The 22,023-nt window shown below is 50.0% G+C and overlaps 1 protein-coding gene across 1 annotated transcript; it reads right to left on the reverse strand.

The window, feature by feature from the left end:
- Positions 1-5,911: 5,911 nt before the first annotated feature.
- Positions 5,912-17,829, reverse strand: SIRPB2 (signal regulatory protein beta 2). Its single transcript, XM_019458946.2, has 5 exons — positions 17,545-17,829; positions 9,998-10,363; positions 8,438-8,779; positions 7,842-7,910; positions 5,912-6,566 (listed from the first exon to the last, which is right to left on the reverse strand). Exons 1-5 carry the CDS (start codon positions 17,738-17,740, stop codon positions 6,436-6,438), a joined length of 1,104 nt encoding a protein of 367 aa, XP_019314491.2. The 5' UTR covers positions 17,741-17,829; the 3' UTR covers positions 5,912-6,435.
- Between the last annotated feature and the right edge of the window lie 4,194 nt (positions 17,830-22,023).

The following is a 22,023-nucleotide window of genomic DNA, read 5'->3' on the forward strand; positions in this document are numbered from 1 at the left end:
GGGAAACTCCCCGGCTCCGCGCCCTCTGGCGGCCGCGGCGCGGACTTGCAGCCCAAGGACGGGGTTGGAAGCCCGGCGGAGGATGAGCCGCGGGGCGGGTCTCCATGCCTTCGTGGAACATGAGATCTCCCAAGGACTCCGATTCACAATTATTCATTGGCTCATCCCTTCATTTTATTCACTTATAGATTCGTTCATTCACTTACTTGTTTCCGTATTTACCGAGTACCCTGGTGCTCTTCCAGGGTTGGGGATAGGCAGGAGCAAAACAAAGTCCCTGCCCTCTGGTCCACATTCTAGGGAAATAGATCTGGAGCAACAGGTTATCCCCTGCTCCCAACGCTTCGTGCCACCCCATCTCACTCCGCCTACCAGACACAATCTCATGGCCTGCAAGACTCATGTGAAACGTGCCAGCCTCTCCGTCTCATCGCCCAGGCTTTCCACTAAATTCCTCTGTTTCAGGCACACTCCCTTCTTGCTGCTTTCTCGGTGTGCCAGGTGTGCATTTTCATCAGAGCCTTGCCATCCGCGACTCCCTTTTCCTGGAACGCTTTTCCTTTGCTGGTGTGCAAGGTGCTCTCCCACTTTCTTCAGGCTTCTGCGCTGAGGACACCTTCTGAGACACAATCTCGTGTTTTGGGCCCGCAGCTCCTTTGCCCTCTTGCCTCTTGGCCCCGGGCCTGGGATTCTCTTCTCTTTTCCTTCCCTTTTGTCAGCCTCTGCACACCCCCTCCTCTTAGTTTAGGTATTCCCTCTTCAAGGAGGCCTTTCGACAGCCCTGGGCTCCATCAGACATCCTTGTGCATGCCCTGTGAGGCCATGTCAAGTGTCAGCCTTCCCCAAAGGTCACCATCCCTGTGACAGCAGAGGCTCTGGCTGTCTCCAGCATGATATGGCTTATCAGCATGCACTCTGGACTGAGCCTGGGGTTGAAGCCCAGATATTCCTGCTTGCATGATCTTGGGTATATTACGTTTCCAAGCTTCCGTGTCTTGATAAATGAAGCTCCTTGCAGTAAGTGAAGCTCCTTACCGTCCTTCAGAGGGATGTGTGAGGATCCAGGGTGCACTGCTCAGAGTAATGCTTGACACTTTCTAAGCCCTCTGCTTAGCTGTCATTTTATCTCCTGGGACCTGCAGTTGCTGGCACTAAATAGCCACTTAATGATCCTTTGCTGAATTAATGAAGGAGTGCATGGTCAAGGTCAAGGAGTGCAAATTCAAGGTCAAGGAGGCAGGCAGGTACCTGGACCCCCGATGAGTGTTGAGCTGACTGTGGTATGTGATCCAATTCCAGTAAATAAAACTCTTCCTTTTCCATAACGCAGATGCTTTCACGGTGGGGAGAAACGGCCTGAGCCCTCGGACCCATAAATGTGCCTTCCCCAAGGTAGCGGCCGCAAAGACATTGTCGTCAGTATTCATCATGATTGCGACTAGGCTCTCCCAGACAAGCCGGGTGGCCAGGCCAGGCCTCTGCCCTCTCTGGGCTTCAGGGCCGACTTTTAAAGAGGGGGTATGGGAGCTGGGCCGGCCTGGCATTCAAAGCCTTCTCTGGCCCACCTCGCCCCCTTTTAAAAATTTTATTTGTTTATTTATTTTGAGAGAGGGAGAGAGAGACAGACAGAGCATAAGTGGGGGAGGGCCAGAGAGAGACAGAGAGATACAGAATCCGAAGCAGGCTCCAGGCTCTGAGCTGTCAGCACAGAGCCCGCTGTGGGGCTCGAACTCATGGACCACGAAATCGTGACCTGAGCTGAAGTCGGATGCTCGACTGACCGAGCCACCCAGGCGCCCTACCCCTTTTTCATAAAAAATATTTCCTATCGCCCCTTTATACCTTCAGTGGAATTCATAGATCATAAAACTGACCTATACATATTGAAAAAATCAACATCATGCCCTAACTGGTGAGATAAAGAGGAAGTAATTTGGAATAAAATGATCTGTATTTCAATTCTCAGGTATAAATGAATCAGTTAGGTGCTTGACTCCACGTACAGGGCTGTTTTATGTGTACTTAAAATATTGTAAGTGTGTTGCTTACAAAGTAAGTGGGCGAAAATGAAGTTATTTTTGAAAAGTGTTTATTTATTTATTTTGAGAGAGACAGAGCCTGAGCAGGGGAAGAGAGGGAGAGAATCCCAAGCAGGGTGCATACTGTCGGCACAGAGCCTGACGCAGGGCTCGAACTCACAGACCGAGAGATCATGACCTGAGCCGAAGTCAGATGCTTAACCGACTGAGCCACCCAGGTGCCCCAAGTTCATGTTATTAAAAGCAGGTTTTCAGGGGCGCCTGGGTGGCTCAGTTGGTTGGGCATCCGGCTCTTGATTTCAGCTCAGATCTCATGGTGCAGGGGATCGATGAGGCTGCTTGGAATTTTCTCTCCCTCTCTCTCTGCCCTTCCCCCCCCCCCCCCCATGTGTGCACGAATGCGTGCCTTCTCTCTCTCTCAAAATAAATAAATAAATGAAAACGTTAATAATAATAATTTTTAAAAAAAGCATAGCTTTTCAGCTGCTCGAGGTCCCGGAAGGACATGTGGGAAGAGGGACCTTTCCTTGTGGCGCAGACTCCCCTTTCTCCTGCAGGGACACCAGGCACCAGCCCTGGTCGTGGACCCTCCCCTTCCATTGTTGTGTCCACCTGAAATGCCCTGCAATTTCCCAGGAAGCCCAGGGGCCTGGAGACTCGCGGGCGTCATGCTTGCACTCGGCTGCCGGCATGAGAGATCTGTGGGTGACCAGCTCCCCAAGCTCCAGTTCTCTGGCTGGTGGACGAGTCCTCGAACCCAGGTGTCACCCCTTCTTCGCTTTTATCCATGATTTGTTTCACCTGCCAGCACCCCCTGCACTTCTTTTGGGGACTGTTCCCCCCTCCCCACATCCGCTGGGCCTGGCACAGTTAATGCCCAACATGCACCCATGCGTTTTATTCTCAAAACCGCCTAAGAAGGGAGACGCTAATGTCATTACCGGCAGATGGATAAGGAAGCCGGGACACTCTAAGAGAAACCAACTTACCCAAGAGATGAGTAGGAGAACTGGAATTTGAATCTGAGCAGCTTCCCAAGGCTGTGAACTTTACCTCTACTCTCTATTCCCCCCTCAGATGGGGGGATTGCAGGGGTCTAACACGTGCCAAGAATCTGCTTGGGGCTTATGCTTCCGGTGCCATGTCAAGCACACTCCTGCCTCAGGGCCTTTGCACTTGCTCCTCTCCTCAGACATCTACGAGTCTCTGTACTCACTCCTTCCAGGTCTCTGCTCAAACGTCACTTTATCTGTGAGGACTCTTCTGAGCACCCTAAATAAAATACATCTCCTCTCCCTCGCTCTGGCACCTCCCCCCGCCCTCCTGCCTTCTTATTCCTTTGGCATTCACCACCATGTGACACGTTACTTATTACATTTACTTGCTCGTTGTCCGTCTTCCCCCAGTAGCAGGTGCGCCCTGAGAGAGCAGACTTTACTCTTTAATCCTCAGCACACTGATTAGTGCCTTGGCCTTCACCCACTTTTTATGACTGGATGGAAGGGGCGACATAGGGTGAAAAGTTAGGTTCCCGTCCTCGGCACGCTCGAGTTCCAGAGGAGACAACTGGCGGTCATGAAGGAAATGCACACGCGTTTATTTCAGGCCACGGTAGCGCTGCAAAGAACAGGGAGGGGCGTGAGGGCCACCAGAGGGATGGAGACATCGCGGTGGATGGAGCAGTCCGGGAGCCCTTGCGAAGGGGAGCCTTGGATGAGTTAGGGAATGTGTGGCCAAGGCCCCGGGTGGGTGCCAGGGCGGAGTCAGTTTAAGGGGTGGTGGTGGGAGATGATTGGGGAGGGGGGTGGTTTGCAGGGACCAGATCCTGCAGGGCCCCGGGGGGCGAGGAGGTTTGGGAGGCCGAGTGGTTCTTTCAGATGCTCTGTGCCTGCAGACCACAAATGACCACAAACCTGGTGCTTTATTTATCTATTTATTAATTTATTTATATTAGATTTTTAAATATTTATTTATTTTGAGAGAGAGAGTGTGTGCAAGGGGGGGAAGAGGCAGAGACAGAGAGAGAGACAGAGACAGAGACAGAGAATCCCAAGCAGGCTCTGTGCTGTCAGCACCATCGATCCCCCAAACTGTGAGATCACGACCCGAGCCGAAACCAAGAGTTAGACGGACGCTTAACAGACGGAGTCACCCAGGCGTCCCACAAACCTGGGGTTTTACAATAATGGAAGTTTACCCTCTCATCGTTCTGGAGGCCAGAAGTCTGAGATCAGTAACATGGGGCAGGAATCAAGGTGTCAGTGGGCCCGCTCCCTCTGGAGACTCTGGGGAGAAGTGATTCTGGCTTCTTCCAGCTTCTGGTGGCTGCCGGTCTTCTTGCGGCCACATCACTCCCATCTATGCCTCTGTGGTCACGTTGCTGTCTCCTTCTCTGTGTCAAATCTCCCCCTGTCTCTCCCTCATCAGGGCACTTGTGATTGCCTTTAGAGCCCCCCTGGGTAATCCAGAATAAACCCCCACCTCAAGATCTTTAACTCCAGAGGCAAAGTCCTTTTTTGCCATGTGAGGTCCAGAGCTTAGGTTCCGGGTTCCAGAGATTAGGACGTGGTTATCTTTTGGTAGGGGGTTATTATTCTGATGACTGGTGATTCAGTGATTTATTCCGTCCTCAGACTAAACTAATGTCCCCTTTGGCTTAGGTTTTTCAAGCTCTTTTTCTGTGGTTATAAGGAAAAACGGCCAGACGAATCCACCGCCCCACAGAGTAGGTGCTAGGAGATATTCGCGTGGAAAGCAAAAATGGGGTTCACAGATACTGAACGGACACAGTGCACACAGCACATGTGAAGCCCTTAGTGAATGAACCGAATTAGTTTTCGTACAATGCAGAGAAGTCCACGTTGCCATCCTTGTTCACGTTCTTATCCACGAGGGTCCAAGGGGTGAAGCGACTGCTTGATTAGTCACTAAGGGCACACAGGGAGGGAGTGGAGGTTCGGGCTGGGAAGCCAGGCGTGTCGCACTTTCCCCCACATCGGGCTTCTCAGCCCCAGCACTCCCGATGCTTTGGGCCACACAACTCTATGTTGTGGGGGATGCCGTGGGCATTCAGCAGCATTCCTGACCTCTACTCACTAGAGGGTGATAGCCAGTTGTGACACCCCTCAAGTTGTGACAACCCCCGAGTTGTGACAACCAAAAGTGTCTCTACACATTGCCAAATGTACCCTGGTGGTGGGGGGGAACCCTCCTCTTCTCGAGGACCACTGCCCTCCATTATACTATCCTAGTGGTGGTGGTGTTACAGAGGGGTGCTGTTTCAGCTGGGAGTTGAACTCACGTGTTACGCAGAGCAAGGAAGAGGCTGCCTCTATGCCCCTGAGGCTGCCTCTATGCCCCTGGTTATCTATTGGCATTTAGCCTCTGGTTCCTTTAGTGAGAAATTGATGGCTGGGCACCTTGCTGCCAGAATGAAGACTACATTTCCCAGCCTTCCTTGCGGCTAGGTGTGACCATGTGACCACATTCCAGCCAATTGGAGGTGATGTGGGCAAATTTCTAGCTGTGCCTTTGAAGGGGAGGGTCATACGCCCCTTTGCTGCCTTCCTCCGTAGTCTTGCTGCCTGAGATATGGACCTGGTAGCAAAGAGATCGAGGAATCCTGGGTCTCACTACAAGGGAGTCCCCCTATTGCCTGGCCTGCTTGTGCTCAGTTATTACTAGCGAAACCGATTCTCTTCTGGCTTAAGCCACTGTTATTTAAGAGTTTTGTTACAGTTGCTGAGCCTGCATTTAACTATTGCAGCCACCCAAGCAGCCATAGTAGGGAAGGAAAGAAGGCAAGGAAAGAAAGGAAAAGAAAAGAAAAGAAAAGAAAAGAAAAGAAGGGAAGGAAGGAAAGGAAGGAAGGAAAGGAAGGAAAGGAAGGGAGGAAGGAAGGAAGGAAGGAAGGGAAAAAAGGCAGGAAATGAGGAGAGAAGGGTGTAAATGGAGAGGCCTGAGCAGTCTGGCTCTGTGAGCTTAGAGATGCTTAGGAAAATCTTCCGGAAAGGACTCTGAGTTGGATCTTGAAGGATAAGAAAACGAGGAGAGGGGGTGGAAGGGGGCGGGCACTACCGCAGGAACAAGGGCCTTGAGAAGAGAGCCCGGCAAAGCCTTGAAGGACAAGGAGGGCTTGAGCTGGCTGTCAAGAGAGAGGACAGCACATCAGAAGGGAGCCCAGTCAGTGCCAAGTGGGGTACTTCGCCAGGTGAACGGAAGCCAGGTGTAGGGATCCTGGAGTTTGGCACAAAGCCTGGGGAGCATCTGGAGGTTGGGGTTGGAGGCGATGAAGTGGTTGGGGAGCCTTGACCTCTCTTCGACTCAGAGGACCTACTTTGAGGTCGACCCCCCCCCCCCCAACGCCCCATGCCCCGTGCTGCATGCCCCGTACAGATTACAGTTCTGCTGAGTCTGGGGTCTTGGTGTCTTCTTGCCTTCTCCGGCAGGCAGCCCAGGCCAGCAGGAGCGCAGCCAAGGTCATGGCCTTCAGCCCCAGGACCACAAGTGTGAGCACAGACAGGAGGCCTGGAGGACACAGAGGAGAGCTCAGGAAGGACCCTGGGCGATCCCCCAACAGTCCAGACCTCAGTGTCCCCACGGGGAGGCCTGGCCCAGCTGCTGTAAACCTGTGGGGCCACATTCTTTCTACTCGAAGACCTCCCCTCCCTTTGTCCGGGGCCCAAAGAGGCTTTGCCCAATATCCTACCCCTGTGTTTAGTCATCCTCACAGCATCCCTGACCTCCCATCATAATAGAAAACTGTTCATTTACTGGCTGCTCAGCTCCTCTGCCCCAGACCTTGGGCTAAGCACTTCCTAACTGCCTAATTTAATCCTTAAACGTATGCCGCAAGGCAGGATAATAATGCCATTGGTACCGATGAAAAGGCAGAGCCAGAGTCGGGAAATGATTTGCTCAGGGGCACATACGTTAGAGAAGTGACGGGACCAGGTGGTCTGGCTCCTACGAATGGCAGGAACAGGGCTCAGTGACAGGGAGCATCTGGTGGCGCTACCCCAAGTCTCACCCTCAACCCCACCCTGTTGCCAAGTGCCCCTGAGCGTTAACAGGTGGTATGATATGCACAGTTCTGGGCGCTTGGCACGTGTGATCTCATGGGGTCTACGCACCAGCCTCATGGGGTACGCTCTCCGACTCTTATCCCCTCTCCGCCCCTAGTCCCCAGTGCAGGATGACAGAAATTCGGGGAGTGAGGCAAGCTTCCTGCAGTCACACAGGTAGAAAGGGACTCAATCCAGGAGGCCTGGCTACAAAGCCATGATCTTCAGCACTGTTATGTACAGTTTCACAGGGTCTCCTTGCACTGAATCATGGGGAGCTTACTACCTGCCAAGCAAGGCTGACCACTGAACAGTCAGCTGTTCTTTCTTTGGTCGAGCTTTTTTTTTTTTTTTTTTTTTTTTAATTTTTTTAACGTTTATTTATCATTGAGAGACAGAGCACGAGCAGGGGAGGGGCAGAGAGAGGAGGAGACACCGAATCCGAAGCAGGCTCTGGGGTCTGAGCTGTCAGCACAGAGCCCGACGGGGGGCTCGAACTCACAAACCGTGAGATCATGGCCTGAGCCGAAGTCAGACGCTCAACCGACTGAGCCAACCCAGGCGCCCATCTTTGGTTGAGCTTTAACGTGGTTCTCTGAGTTCCTGGTTCTGATGTTGAGATGAAGTCCTGGGGACTTTCTGGGTGGCGCATAGCCCTAGAAGGCAAGGACTGCTCCCTTCCCATGGCCAAGCCTTGCCTGTGGGGACTGGTTACCTTCCCAAGACTAGGTACACTCACCTGAGGGATATGTCCTGCCTATATGTTCATTGGTGAGTTCTTTCTCTTGGGGAGAGGTGATGGGCTTTGCTGTAAGAAAGAGAGACAGTCTCACATTCCCCTTTTCTTTCTGTCTTGCCCCTTCCTGAGCCCCTGTGCTAGGACTTAGGGTCATCGAGAGGAGTGTGTCTGGAATGGGGGCTAGAAGTCAAACCCTGTGACTATGAGGGACTAGTTAGACCTGTCTGAACATCCCTGGGGTGGGGACAATGTCTGATTCACTGCAGTATCTACAGCACCCAGTAGAGTGCAGAGCAGTAAACAGGCACTCAACAGATACTGTTAAACCATTAATGGTCTATCCAAAGTTTTGAGGAGCCCAGAATGGGGAGAAATGAACTCTGCCCGGGAGAAGCAGAAGGTTTCACAGAGGAGGGGCTATTTGTGCTGGGCCTTGAAGGATGAGTAGGAATTCGCCAGGGAGAAGGAGAAAGCATTCCAGGCAGAGGGAACGGCTTATGTAACAGCTGGAGGCTGAGAAGAGCTGGCCTATTTGGGAATTTCCTTGTGGACCCCCTGCCCCTCTCCCCCAGTGCCTTCTAGACCACCTGTCTCACCTTTTACTCGCAGCCTGGTGCCCTGTCCGGACAGGTATTGTCTGTTGGGTTTCCTGTAAAACTTAACACAGTAGTAGGTGCCTGTGTACTCAGGGGACACGCCTTGCAGGAGGATGCTGAAATCGCTGTTGGAGGCCCGGACGGCTGTCACGTTGGGGTGGGAGAGGCCTTCAAAGTTGTAAATGGCCTCGCGGCTCAGACCAGCCCCCCGAAACCACCTGATGGGTCCCGGGGGACCCTGTCCAAGCACTGTGCAGTTCAGGAACACAGTGTCTCCGGGGGTTGCCAACACCACCTCCTGGGGCTGCAGGATCCAGAGGTTTGGCTCTGGGGCCCCGGCTCCTGAAGCCAAAGAGAGGGTCCTTGTTGCATTTTGTGTCTTCCTCCATTGTCCACTTATTTCCTCCCTGATATCTTCCCTCCCTCCCCACTGCCCTGATTTCCCTACTCAGCTACTCCCTCTGGATCCCCACATTATGCTCAAGTCGGTTCACTCAGTAAAGAAGTTCTCAGGACCTGCTATGTGCTGAGGTTACGACTGGGGGAAATGGAGCTCAGCGAGACATGCAAATGTCCGGCTGGGAAGAAGTTTTCAGTCCGGTGGTGGAGATGGTCCAGAAAATCCCCTTGAGGTTGGAAAGCCAGAGGACTGTAGGGCCAAGAGGGGGCGCCTGTCACGGTGTGGGAGGAATCGGAGAAACCTTCCCGAAATGCTTGCATCAAGTTAAAATGAACCCTTCCCCTCACCTCCAACTGCCACACACAGATATTCTCTCTGTTAACAGTTTGCAGGGCGGGGCGCCTGGGTGGCTCAGCAGGTTAAGCGTCGGACTTCAGCCCAGGTCATGGTCCCGAGGTTTGTGAGTTCAAGCCCCACGTCGGGGGCTGTGCTGACAGCTCAGAGCCTGGAGCCTGCTTAGGATTCTGTGTCCCTCTCTCTCTCTCTCTCTCTCTGCCCCATCCCTGCTCGTTTTCTCTTTCTCTCTCTCGAAAATAAATAATACATTGAAAAAAAAAAAAAAAGAACACACTCCTATTGAATGACAGACCCAGGATGTGAGTGCCCAGGTCGCCACTGCTGGGCTTACAGATAGCATGACTGATTACGTGGGGAGTGTGGTAGATTAAATTATCAGCCCTAGTTCTGGACTCCCCTAGGGTGGTGCATCCCTACTCTTGCCTCGTGGTGGGTGGGTACGCATCCCGGTCTCTTGACTTTGCGTTGAGCCGCATGACTTGCTTTAGCCAATGGGCTGTTAGCAGATGTTACGTGATTAGAAACTTGAAAAGCGCTTGGGGGCACTGGGGCTTGTCCTCTTTGCTTCTGCCATCTCCACGACCCAGCTGTACTCTTCGCAGCTGCAAGAAGACGCGGCCCTGGAACAAGACACGTGGAGCAGAACCACTCCAGATGCCCGTGCATGTGTGGGTGAGACACCCTCGCGTTGTGCGCCAACTGGGATTTTCTGTGGACGGTATGGGTGTGGATGGATGAAGGCAGCTGACGCAGGGAGACCGGTCCGAGCTGAGCGCCTAAGACCCACAGAGCCTGATACTCACCCTTCACAAACACTGAGGTGCCCTCCTGCAGCTTCTTTTCTGGGTTCTCACTCAAGTCATCAAGCCCCACACAGTGGTAGGTTCCAGCATGCTTGCTGGTGACATTGTGGATATAGATGGAAAAGTCACAATGAAGGGGCTCCAGGGTCCGCTGGATCACCGGCGTCACCCCCGGGAAGAAGCCGTGTTTGAAGTTATAAATCTCCTGCTGGTCCCGATCGCTCACCTTGACCCATTTAATCCTGTCGTCAGTGCAGGAACCTGCCACGGTACACCGCAGCAGCAGCGTGTTTCCTTCCGCCACCAGCAGGGGGCCCTCGGGCTGCAACACCTGCCGCTCACTCCCATCGCTCTGCCCAGAGGCTCCTGCAACAGAGGAAGACTGGCTTTGTGCTGAGCTGGAAGGACCTGGAGCCCTCAGAGGTGAGCTTACCACAACCTAGTCATTAGCTGGCCAGCAACAATTGCTCAGGACGCCGGACGGATGTTGTTGGGGAGGGAAGCGTGAGAGATGAGGAGGTTGTCTGGAAAGGGAGAGCAGAACTTACAAATAATGGAGAACTTGCAAATAATAGGTGACCGCATTCTTCCCGTCTTCACAGAAGTGCTGAGAGCCCCGATGACCAGGTAAGTTTCCCCGGATCACAGTTTATGGGCTGACTGGTGTCTTCCTGGCTACATTCATATGTCAGAGTCCTAACCCCCAGTACCTCTGAATGTGGCTGCATCCGGAGACAAGGTCTCTAAAGAGGCAATTAAGTGAACATGAGGGGCGCCTGGGTGGCCCAGGCTCAGTTGGTTGGGCATCAGACTTCGGCTCAGGTCACCACCTCGCAGCTTGTGAGTTTGAGCCCCGCGTCGGGCTCTGTGCTGACAGCTCAGAGCCTGGAGCCTGCTTCGGATTCTGTGTCTCCTTCTCTCACTACCCCTCTCCCACTCTCTCTCTCTCTTTCAAAAGTAAATAAATATTAAAAAATTTTTTTTTAATTTTTTAAAAAGTTAACATGCGGTCATGAGGGTGGACCCTAATTCAATATGACTGGCATCCTTATAAGAAGAAATTAAAGGCACGGAGAGAAGACAGCCAAGGAGAGAGGTCTCAGGAGACGTCATCAACCTGGCTGACACCTTTGCCTAGGCTTCTAGCCTCCAGAAGCGTGAGATAATGCATTTCTGTTGTTTAAACTACCAGTCTGTGGCACTTTGTCATGGCCCCCGAAACTAATATGCCATCCAATACGAATGTGACAACCTGTTTCTGGAGCCCCCGCTCTCAGCCCTCAAATGTATCGCACAAAGTAAACATCATCTGGCATCCTGTGAATTCTTTTTTTTTTTTTTTTAATGTCTTATATTTTAGAGAGAGAGAGAGGTGGGGGGAGAGAGCAGGGGAAGGGCAGATAAATGGAGACAGAATCCGAAGCAGGCTCCAGGTTCCCAGCTGTCAGCACAGAGCCCGATGTGGGCCTCGAACTCACGAGCAGTGACATCATGACCTGAGCTGAAGTCAGACGCTTAACGGACTGAGCCACCCAGGCACCCCCTGAATTCTTTTTGACTTTTAGTTATTTTTTAAAGTAATCTCTATACCCAATGTGGGGCTCAAACTTACAACCCTGAGACCAAGAGTCACATGCTTTACGGACTGAGCCAGCCAGGTGCCCCCCTGCGAATTCTTTTTTTAAAAAACTACTTTATTGAGATATTATTTACACACAGTAAATACCAGCAATTTTATGTCCTATATGCAGTTCTATCGCTTTGAAAACATTTTTAAACTTCAAGTGGAGTTGGTATATAATATTATATTAGTTTCAGGTGTCTCTTGTGAATTCTTTACCAGGCTGCAATGCTTGTTTGGTGCTTTGGGAAGTGGATCTATTTCGGGGGTCTAGCTGCTGAGTTTGGCCTCGGAGTGGGCACGGAGAGAGAGGGCCGAGACCTCCCATGCAAGTTCTTTTGCACCTGGGTTATGAACAGGTGCTCCCCTGAAGAACTCCCTGAGGTAGGTGTTATTATCATCTCCATTTTTGAGAAATCTGATGGTCAGAGAGGGGAAGAAACAGTCAGTGTCATGGCCAGGATTTGGACTCAGATCAGGTGACTTAAGGTTCTGCTCCAGACGGGTCATCAGTTTTGTGTCCCAAGTTTCCCTGGGTGTGTGTGACCGTCAGGCCTGGTGAATGACTCAGTCTTGCTCCAAGATGTAAGTTTGCAGGATAGCATGGTGTTTCTCAGTGGTCAGTGAGGCGAGGGAGTAGGGAGGTGAGGCAGACGTTTCCTTCTAAGAGGATCTGGGGAGGGGGTGTGGAATTCTAAATTCCTTTCCTGTGTGTCCTCAGCTAGGCATGTGCTAATAATAGCCTCTATAAGAACTCCTTCACAGTTGATCACCAAGGGATACCTCATGTTCAATCCTAGGGATTGCTTTTGCCCTCGGTGTCCTTAGCTCCAAAATGTTGAGCAACACCCACCTTCAAACACCATGAGGGGAGGCAGTCAGATCTGTTCTCTCTAATCCTTTCTGGTGGTTCGTTCCCTGGCCTCTCAGGTGGTTTCCTCGTGCGCAGGCACTGAACGGTGCCCATCCGCTCAGCACAGGGCTGAAATATTGCCTTTCCCCACCCGCCAAACCGGAAAACCTCATGTTTGACAGAGCAATGGGTAGAACAGACAGGAGAGAGGACGGTACTCAGAGAGAAGTGTTGTGGTCCCACCTAGCGATTCCGAAAAGCCAGGCCCGGAAATGATAAAAACAAGTAACATTCAAGTAACTTTGACACATGTCTGAGTGAAGTTCTGACAGCAACACAACAAAGGCTGGGAGGAGGGAAACCCTAGTATACTTTGTAAGTCTCTTATACGGTCTGGGAAATGGTATGCTGTCACTGAAAGGTGGATGGTGCAAATTGCACACTTAAGAAAGGGGGAAGGTCCAGTGGACTCTTCAATATTCACAGGAAACTATAGAGCTTGTAAACTGATACCCATTTCTTTCTCAAAATAAAAATATACTCCCAGTGGGATCCTAGGAACACAGGGAAATTCTATTATTCTTATGAACCAATGAGGATCAAATAGAAGAGAGAAAGTATTGGGGTGGGAGAGCCCATGGCCCCCCTTTTTTTCATCTTGGAAAATTTGAAACTTCTAAACCTTAAAGCAACCACTAAATGACAAAATAAAGAGTAATAGCTAATAAGCCAATAAAGGAGATAAGATAGCGTTATAAAAATATTCAACAACTGAAACGAGACAGAAAAAGAGAAAAAAGGGAACAAAGAACCGACAGGACAAATAGGAAGGTGATAAGACCTACACCTAATCCTCTAAAAAGTCACCTTGAAGGTAAAAGGTCTAAATACCCGATGTAAAAATTAGAGATTGTCGGCTTGGATAAAAAGTAAGATCTTGTAGGCTATCTGTTGCCTACAAGAAATGCACTTTAAATATTAAAGCTGTGCATATGTTAAAAGGAAAAATGATAGAAAAAGGTAGAGCATATAACACTAATCAAACGGAAGCTGGAGTGGCTATGTTAATATCAGATAAAGTAGATTTCAGAGCAAAGAATATGTCCAAGAATAAAGAATGCCACTTCATAATGGTAAAGGAGCAAATTAATCAAAAAGATAGGGGCACCTAGGTGGATCAGTTGGTTAAGCATCCAATCTCGGCTCAAGTCATGGTTCAGTTTGATTCATGGGATTGGGCCCTGGACTGGGCTCTGCTCTGACAGTAGGGGTGGAGGGGGGCTGCCTGCTCGGGGTCCTCTGTCTCCCTCTCTCTCTGTCCCTCCCCTGCTCGTGTGTGCTCGCGCTCTCTCTCTCTCTCTCTCTCTCTCAAAATGAATAAGCTTCATGGGGCGCCTGGGTGGCGCAGTCGGTTAAGCGTCCGACTTCAGCCAGGTCACGATCTCACGGTCCGTGAGTTCGAGCCCCGCGTCAGGCTCTGGGCTGATGGCTCAGAGCCTGGAGCCTGTTTCCGATTCTGTGTCTCCCTCTCTCTCTGTCCCTCCCCCGTTCATGCTCTGTCTCTCTCTGTCCCACAAACAAATAAAAAAACGTTGAAAAAAAAATTAAAAAAAAAAAATGAATAAGCTTCAAAAAAATCAAGACATACAAAGCCCAAATATGTGCACCAGATAACAGAACTTAAAAGTGTATGAAGCAAAACCCAATAGAATGGCAAGGAGAAACAGACAAATCCACAGTTATGCTCTGAGATTTCAATATCCTCCTTTTCATGATTAATAGAACACGTAGGCAGAAAATCAAAAAGAATACAGCACTAACAACTAACAGCCTAATTGATATTTATAGAACATTCTGCCCCCCAAATAGGAGGATATATAGTTCTTTTCCAGTGCACGGAGAACTGTTACCAAGAGAGAGCATATTCTGAGTCATAAAATAGTCTCAACAAGTTTAAAAGAATTCAAGCATCTTCTTTGACAGAATGGAATTAAATTAGAATCAATAACAGACAGAGGCCTAGGAAACTCCCAGATATTCACAAGCCGAATAACACACTTTGCGATAACACACGAGTTAAAAGACAAAACAAAAGGGAAATTAGAAAGCAATTTGATCTGAATGAAAATAAAAACACAATATTAAAATCTGTAGGATTCTGCTAAAGCAGAGGGGAATATTTATTGAATTAGGTGACTAGATTAGGAAAGAAGGAAGGACATAAATGAATGACCTTAGTTTCTACCTTAAGAAACAAGGGGAAAAAAAGAGCAAATTAAGCCCAAAGGAAGTAGGAGAGAGGAAACCACAAAGACCTGAGTGAAATCAATAAAGTAAAAAACAAAAACCAGGAGAGAAAAATCAGTATGAGTGAAATCTTTGAGAAGATCATTATAATTGATAAACCTGTAGCCATACGGAAGAGTAAGAGAGAAAGAGAGAGAGACTCAAATTACTAAAATCAAAAACTAGGGAGGTGACACAAGTACAGAGTTTACAGATATTAAAGGACAATAAGGGGATGCTATGGAAAGGTCATGGCTGCATGTATTTGACAAAGGGACAAATTCCTTAAAAACCACCAACTACCAAGACTACCTCAAGAGGAAATAAATTACCTAAATAGCCCTACTATCTATTGCAAACGTTTGATTTGTATTAAAGACTTTCCCGCAAAGAAAACTCCAAGCCCAGATGGTTTTGTTAGTGAATTGTGCCACACATGTAGATACAACACCAAAATCATGATCCATAAGAGAACAAATTAATAAATTAGACTTTATGAAAACTAAGAACTCTTGCTGTTCAAAAGGCACTTGCGAAAGAATGAAAAAGCCACAGAGTAGGAGGAAATCTTTGTGAAGTATCTATCTGGTAAAAAGTTTGCAACCAGAATATATAAAGAGCTCTCAAAACTCAATAATAAGAAAACCAATCGAAAAATGGGAGTTGAACAGACACTTTACCAGACAGGATACAGGATGCACGTGAAAAATGTTTAGCACCATTACACATTAGGGACGTGAACATTAAAACCACAATGACATGTTCCTACGCACCTGTGAGAATGACTAAAATGAGACAGGTTGATCATACCAAGTGTTGGCGAGGATGTAAAGGGCAATGTCATCTTCGTACACTGGTGATGAAAATGCAAAATGGTACAACCTCCTTGGAAAACAGTATGGCAGTGTCTTAAAAGTTAAACACACACCTATCATATGATACGGTCATATTATTCTCAAGTATTTTCCCAAGAGCAATGAAAGCGTAAGTCCACACAAAGACTTGCACACGAACGTCTATAGATGCTCTATCTGTGACAGCCGCAAATTGCAAAGCAGAAAATGTCTGCCAACAAGTGAATGGAGAAACAAACTGTACTTTATCCACACAGGGGACAGAAATAAAAAGACATATGTGAGCTATTGATATGTGCAACCACATGAATGAAGCTCAAAATAATTATGCTGAGGAAAAGAAGCCGGAATAAAAGGGGTACCTACTGCATGATCTTGTATAAAGTTTCAGAAAATGCAAATGAATCTATAGCGATGGAAAGCGGATAAGGCGTTGCCACGGGAGGAGGAGGAATGGAAAGGATGAATCACAAGAAAACTTTTCAAAGTGTTGGATATGTTCATTATATTGATTTTGGTGATGAATTCACAAGAGTGAAGCATATCCAATGCCCCCAAAACTTACCGAAGTGTACATGTTAGATATGTACAATTTGTTGTACGTCCATCAAACCTCAATGAATGAAAGCCCTGTGCCCCTCACCCCTTCCCCCTCTCTGGAAAATGTCCTGGGTACCTTGTCTGCGGAGCTGGGCACCCCTTGGCCACAGCTCTGGGATCCCTTCCCCCCTGTCTTCCACCTGCAGGCCCTACCTTTCACGATCCCTGATGGTGGGTTCTCCTTTGGAGGCCTGGTACAAAACCCCCATTTTTCAAAACCTATCTGATCCTGAGTAGTTTAGACATATGACCTCCTAGCCTAGTGCCTAACACGTAGTGGGCACTCAGAATTATTTGTGGAGTGAGCAACTAGGAGCTAGAGTTCACATTTTACGATCAGGGAAACCAGCTCAGAGAAGGGAAGTGGTGCCCCAAATCACAGCTGGGGAGCAAAGGAGCAGCCGAGTCTGGTCTCAGATCTGGTTCCCACCAGGGCCTCTCCAGGAGTGACCATCTTGGAGGACCCAAGCAGGGGCTGGGTCTTAGCAGGGGCTGGGGCAGGGGTCCAGATGGACAGGAGGTGAAAGCCGAGTCTCTTGCCTGCTGGGTCAGAGGGTTCTGGGCTCAGAGGCTAAGCTGGACCCAGGAGCCCCAAGACTCAGGAGTTAAATCGGCCTGATCCTGACTTACAATAGACATGGGTAAGAAAATCTTTATGTAAATCTTTACACCGTGCTAGGCACCAACAGGTGTTGTCTTGTCGAATCTTCCAAACAAAAGTCATGAGGTGGGTCCCCACGATTAGCCCCATTTTACCGAGGGGGAAATGGAAGCTCAGAGAGAAGTCAGTGGTGAGGTTTGAGCCCAGTTTTCTCAGGCTGAGCCGGCGCCGGCTCGTGGGTGGTTGATTTGTATGGTCACACAGGGCCCTGTGCTTAGAAGGGCCCCGTGCTTGCGATAATGGTCTGCTGTTGCTGTCTTAAAGTTCTTATCACTTTCTGAAACCGCGTTTACGTTTTGCACGACATAGGCCCCACAGATTATGCCCCTGATCCTGGGCTGTGAGCCTCACCATTTTTTGTATTTAATACGCACAGCACCCCGTTAGCAGCCCTGTTCGCTCAAGAGGAGAGTGAAGTGGCCTGTGACACGAGCACGCGGGTATCTGAGCAGAGCCCAGCTTGCAAGATTCCAGAGCCTGGGGGCTTAACTTCACTGTGCTGCCTCCTGAAAAAGTTCTGCTTCTTGGGACACTGGGATCAAGAACGTTCTCGGCTACCCGCTCCCATTCCCTCTTGGTGGGCTTGAGCCCCTCCAGGCCTGCCAGAGCACCTGGGGCTCCTCTCTGGGACCAGCCAGGGGTGGGTCCTATCATGTCTGGGGTCCCACTCACCCAAGAGGACAAGGGACAGCATCAGCAGCCAGGAGCAAGGAGGCGAGTAGGCCGGCTGGGTCGGGGTGGTCATCGCGAGGGGCGCATGTGCCTCCTGTGGCTCCCAAGACTGGCTGTCGTTCTGCAATCCGGTGGGTGTCTGAGCCTGAAACGGGGCGTTCCTTGGGGCCAAGGCTACTTGGGGAAGTGTTTTCATATGGCAAGACGAGGCTGCTGGTGCAAGAGGAAGGAGCTGTTTGGAGGGGTTTCCGGGTTCCGTGTCTGGGCAGCGAGTGTTCCTGTAATCACTCTGTCAAAACCTTCATGACCCCTTTTGCCACAGGCCCTGTCCTGGGCACCCTGGCAGGAAGATGAGCATGCCTAGTGTGTCCCGAGTCAGCCAGACGTGGGGTCAAGTCCTGGGTCTGCCTCTTCCTGGCTGCGTGACCTTTCACGCACACCTGCCACCTCGGAGCCTTTGTTTCTTCATCTGCAAAATGGGGACGGTAGCAGTGCCCTCCTCAGAAAGGTATTGCAGGGATTACAAGATACGTGGGCGAAGGCTCAGCACAATGTAAATGCTGAACGTACCAACCATCATTGTTCACGATGTGCAGGAAACAGAGGAGGTGGCGTTCGCTTAGGAAGAAGGATTTGTTATAAAGCAAGCCCCATGGAGGCCTCCTTTTGGCAGTGAGGGGTGGGCACAGATCCCGTTCCTAAACGCATAACTGGGGGCAACTCTTGAAACCTCCATTTCCTGGGGTCCAACGGTAACACACCTGGATCATATAAAAATTTGCTTTTGTGGCATCATAATTTTCTGTAACTTCTTCAGGAGTCCCTATCATATGATCTGTAAAACAGTAATAGGAATAGGGTCGCGGGGCACCTGGGTGGCCCGCTTGGTTGAGCGTCTGACTCTTGATTTCAGCTCAGGTCATGGTCTCACAGTTCGTGAGTTCGAGCCCCGCATTGGGCTCCACACTGAAAGTGCGGGGCCTGCTTGGGACTCTCCTTCTCCCCCACCGCCCCCCCGTCCCTCCCCTGCTCACACTCTCTCTCTTTGTCTCAAAATAAATAAATGAACTGAAAAAAAACTATGAGGTGAAGTGAATATTGTACATGTTGCCATCGTACTCTTTTAGGTTAACTCAGTTTTGTTTTGTTTTTTCTAGAAAAAAAAATAGCTCAAGCTTTCTACCCTTCCCTCCCTCCTGAGTGGTCCTGGGTGCAGAGGAGGCTGAAGTTTCTTTCTGGGCAGGATGGCGGGCCTTGGGTCTGAGTCTTGTCTCGGGGCCTGGTATCTGCCATGGGGAGGTTGGTCTGGCCTAGTCCCTGAGCACTTTGCTCTGGGTCTGCTGAGGTGTGGCTGGTCCTGTCTTCTCAATCCCATTGCTTCTTCCACTTGTTCTCCTGTTGAGGGGACCCATATATTGGAGTCTCTTTGAACTGACCACAGGCCTAGAAAATTCCACCAGACCCTCAGCGCCTCCATATCATCCTCCCAGCAGAGCTTCTAAATCACCTTCTCATCTGCCTGGGCTCCTTTGCAGCTATTCCTTTCCTTTTCAAGAGTTTCTTAGAATTCATTTTATTTGTGTGACTAGGTAAGGTGCTGTAACAGTTAGCTATTGCTGCATAACAAACCACCCCCCCAAAATGCAGTGGCTTAAAACAATACCCATTTATTTGATTTGTGATTCTGTGGATTGACAATTTTATCTGGGCTCAGCTCCATGGTTCTTCTCATCTCAGCTGATTTTGACTCAGCATTTGAGGTCAGCAGCAGGCTGGCTAGGAACTCTTTTCTGCTGGCGTTGGCTGACTGTCTCCTGGACCACCTCAGCTGTCCTCCATGTGGTCTCTCATTCTCCAGGAGGCTAGTCTGGCTTGTTCACACGAGAGGGGTGGCGTTGAGAGGCCGCAGGAGTTGCAAGGTGTAGTGTCGCTTCTGTGGTCCGGCTTTTGGCCGGAGCAAGTCATAGACTGGACCAGATTCAAGGGATGGAAAATAGAGTCCACCTCTTGATAGGAGGAGCTGTAAAGTTATATTGCCGAGGGTGTGGATGTGGGGAGGGGGTGAAGAATTGTGGACCTACTGGTAATTTATGTACCACGGCATCCACAGGGTGCAGAATTCACAGGATTCAAAGTCTCCTCTGTAGGGCTCCCAGATACCACTTTCCTGAGGGTTGACCATAGTCACCACTTTTGGACACATTCAATTCCGGCACTGTTGCCTATCTGCTTCTCGGAAGCCAGGTTGGAGACGGCCCCTGTGGCCCCCTGGACACCGTGGGAGCCGGGCCATGGTCCTTTCTGCTCTAGGAATCTCTAAACATACCTGGGGGTTCTATATTCCCTTCCCGCCCCAGCCCAGAGTTCTGACCCCAGGGACTGGCGGTGCCGGGCCCCTAGCACCTCAACTCCTGCCCTTTTCCCTCTTTCTCTTGTCACCCTGCACTGAAGTCATGAGGGGAGGCAGTCCCCTGTTTTCTTCTGTAGGGACTTTCCTAACTTCGGCCCTCTTCTGAACTCGTGATCTTTGTTCTAGCTGGATTCACTCCCGCCCCTTCCCTGAGACAACAAGTCTCAAGGTCCAGTTTTGATAAGGGACAGAGCTGCTTGGAAGGGATGAGACTATAGGGACAGAGAAAAATGCACAAGCAAGTTCTTCAATAATATTAGTCCTGTCCAACTCGCCAACTGCGAGGTCATGACCCGAGCCGAAGTCGGATGCTCAACCGACTGGGCCACCCAGGCACCCCAGCAATACTGGTGTTTTTGCAATCAGTCTTCATCTCCATTCCTTTCTCTGTTCTCCTCCTTACCAGAGGACTGGAAGCCTGGGAACCGCATTTTCTAGAACTCCTTGTTTTGGATTGGGTTCTGCCGAGGAGAGGTGCGTGCATTAGAATTGGAAGGTGGAAGAGGAGAGGCCTGGCTGGCTTCCTTCTCTAGAAATGGAGAGAGGCAGAGCGGGGGCAGGAGCAGATGCGAACGTGAAGTTTGCAGAGGTCCTCAGACTCTCCTCCATAAACCACCTGTAAACCACAAGCAGCTGTCATCACTGGTGGCAGTTCCTGTGTGTTTTGCAGATTCCTGATTCTCTAGGAGCTAGCAGTGAACTCGGGCGCTAAGGCAGTGAGGATTTCCAGTAGTCTCTAAGTAAGCACCAAATCCCACAATTACCTGGGGAAGACATCAGGAATGCATGGCTTTTTATGGCCTAACCTTGGAAGTCACCTCGCATCATTTTTGCCATTCTCTTCATTTAGGAGGAAGGATTTGATGTCTCTTTAATAATGAAGCCTCGGGGCGCCTGGGTGGCTCCGTCGGTTAAGCGGCCAACTTCGGCTCAGGTCACGATCTCGCGGTCCGTGAGTTTGAGCCCCGCATCGGGCTCTGTGCTGACAGCTCAGAGCCTGGAGCCTGATTCAGATTCTGTGTCTCCCTCTCTCTGACCCTCCCCTGTCCATGCTCTGTCTCTCCCTGTCTCAAAAATAAATAAAATGTTAAAAAAAAAATTAAAAAAAAAATAATGAAGCCTCTGGGGTCCCTGAACCTGACTTTCTGCTATTTGCAACTTGTCCTGTTCTACAGCGTCGTTTGCCTTTCTTGTTTCCTTTTCCTGTTTCACGTCAGATCCCATGACATGCTTGTTGGTGTTGTTTGAAGGTTTTATTGACGTACGACATACGTTGTGCTGTATGCAACTGCACAAATATTACACGCAGCTCACTGAATTTTTAGATTTTTATGTCTATGTGCACCCGTGTAGTCACCACCATGAGACATACAAGGTTCCTTCTTTATCCTTCCCATTCAATCTCTGTGTAAAGCCCTGACAGTTTTGTAGGGGGAGCAAACTGTCTCCTGTCTCTTCTCACAGTGGCACTAATTCCATTCTTGAGGACTCCCTCATTCAGCACCTAGTCACTGTTATGCCCAGAATTCGTGATCCCCAAATACCGCCAGGGAGCCGAGTCCGATGTAAAAGCAAAAGAGCCTTTATTCGAGCTAGCTCGAGCTCAATCCCCTACCTGCACCGACGCAGCGGTGAGATACCAGGGAGAGAGAGCGAGTTTCAAAAGGACAAAGGTTTTATTGGGGCCCAGGGGCAGTTGGTGAGGTAACGGCTGTGGCCTCAGCCGATTGGCTGGGGAAGGGTCCGAGTCCTGTTAGACAGGTGAGGGGGGGGTTACTCAAGGGGAGGAGGTGTGGTCAAGGTGAAGGACACAGAACAAGATGGAGTCGGCCGGCATAGGCCCGCCCTTTCATTCCTCCCTTGTCATGTAGCTTAGGGACCCAATCATGGGACCGGCTGCATTTATGGTGACAAGGGGAACAGAGTTTAGAGGTTTACGCAAAGTTCTGGGAAGCAAGTGTCCCTGGGGTGGCTCTGGGAGGTCTGATTAAGTATTGTCCCCGAGCTGGTGTCTATGATCTGCCAGGTGATGTTTTGGGGGGCGTGGGGACTCCCGGCAGCATGAGCAA

Source organism: Panthera pardus, unplaced genomic scaffold (assembly GCF_024362965.1).
Source record: "Panthera pardus isolate Hobbes unplaced genomic scaffold, ASM2436296v1 HiC_scaffold_25, whole genome shotgun sequence".
Lineage (NCBI taxonomy): Eukaryota > Metazoa > Chordata > Mammalia > Carnivora > Felidae > Panthera > Panthera pardus.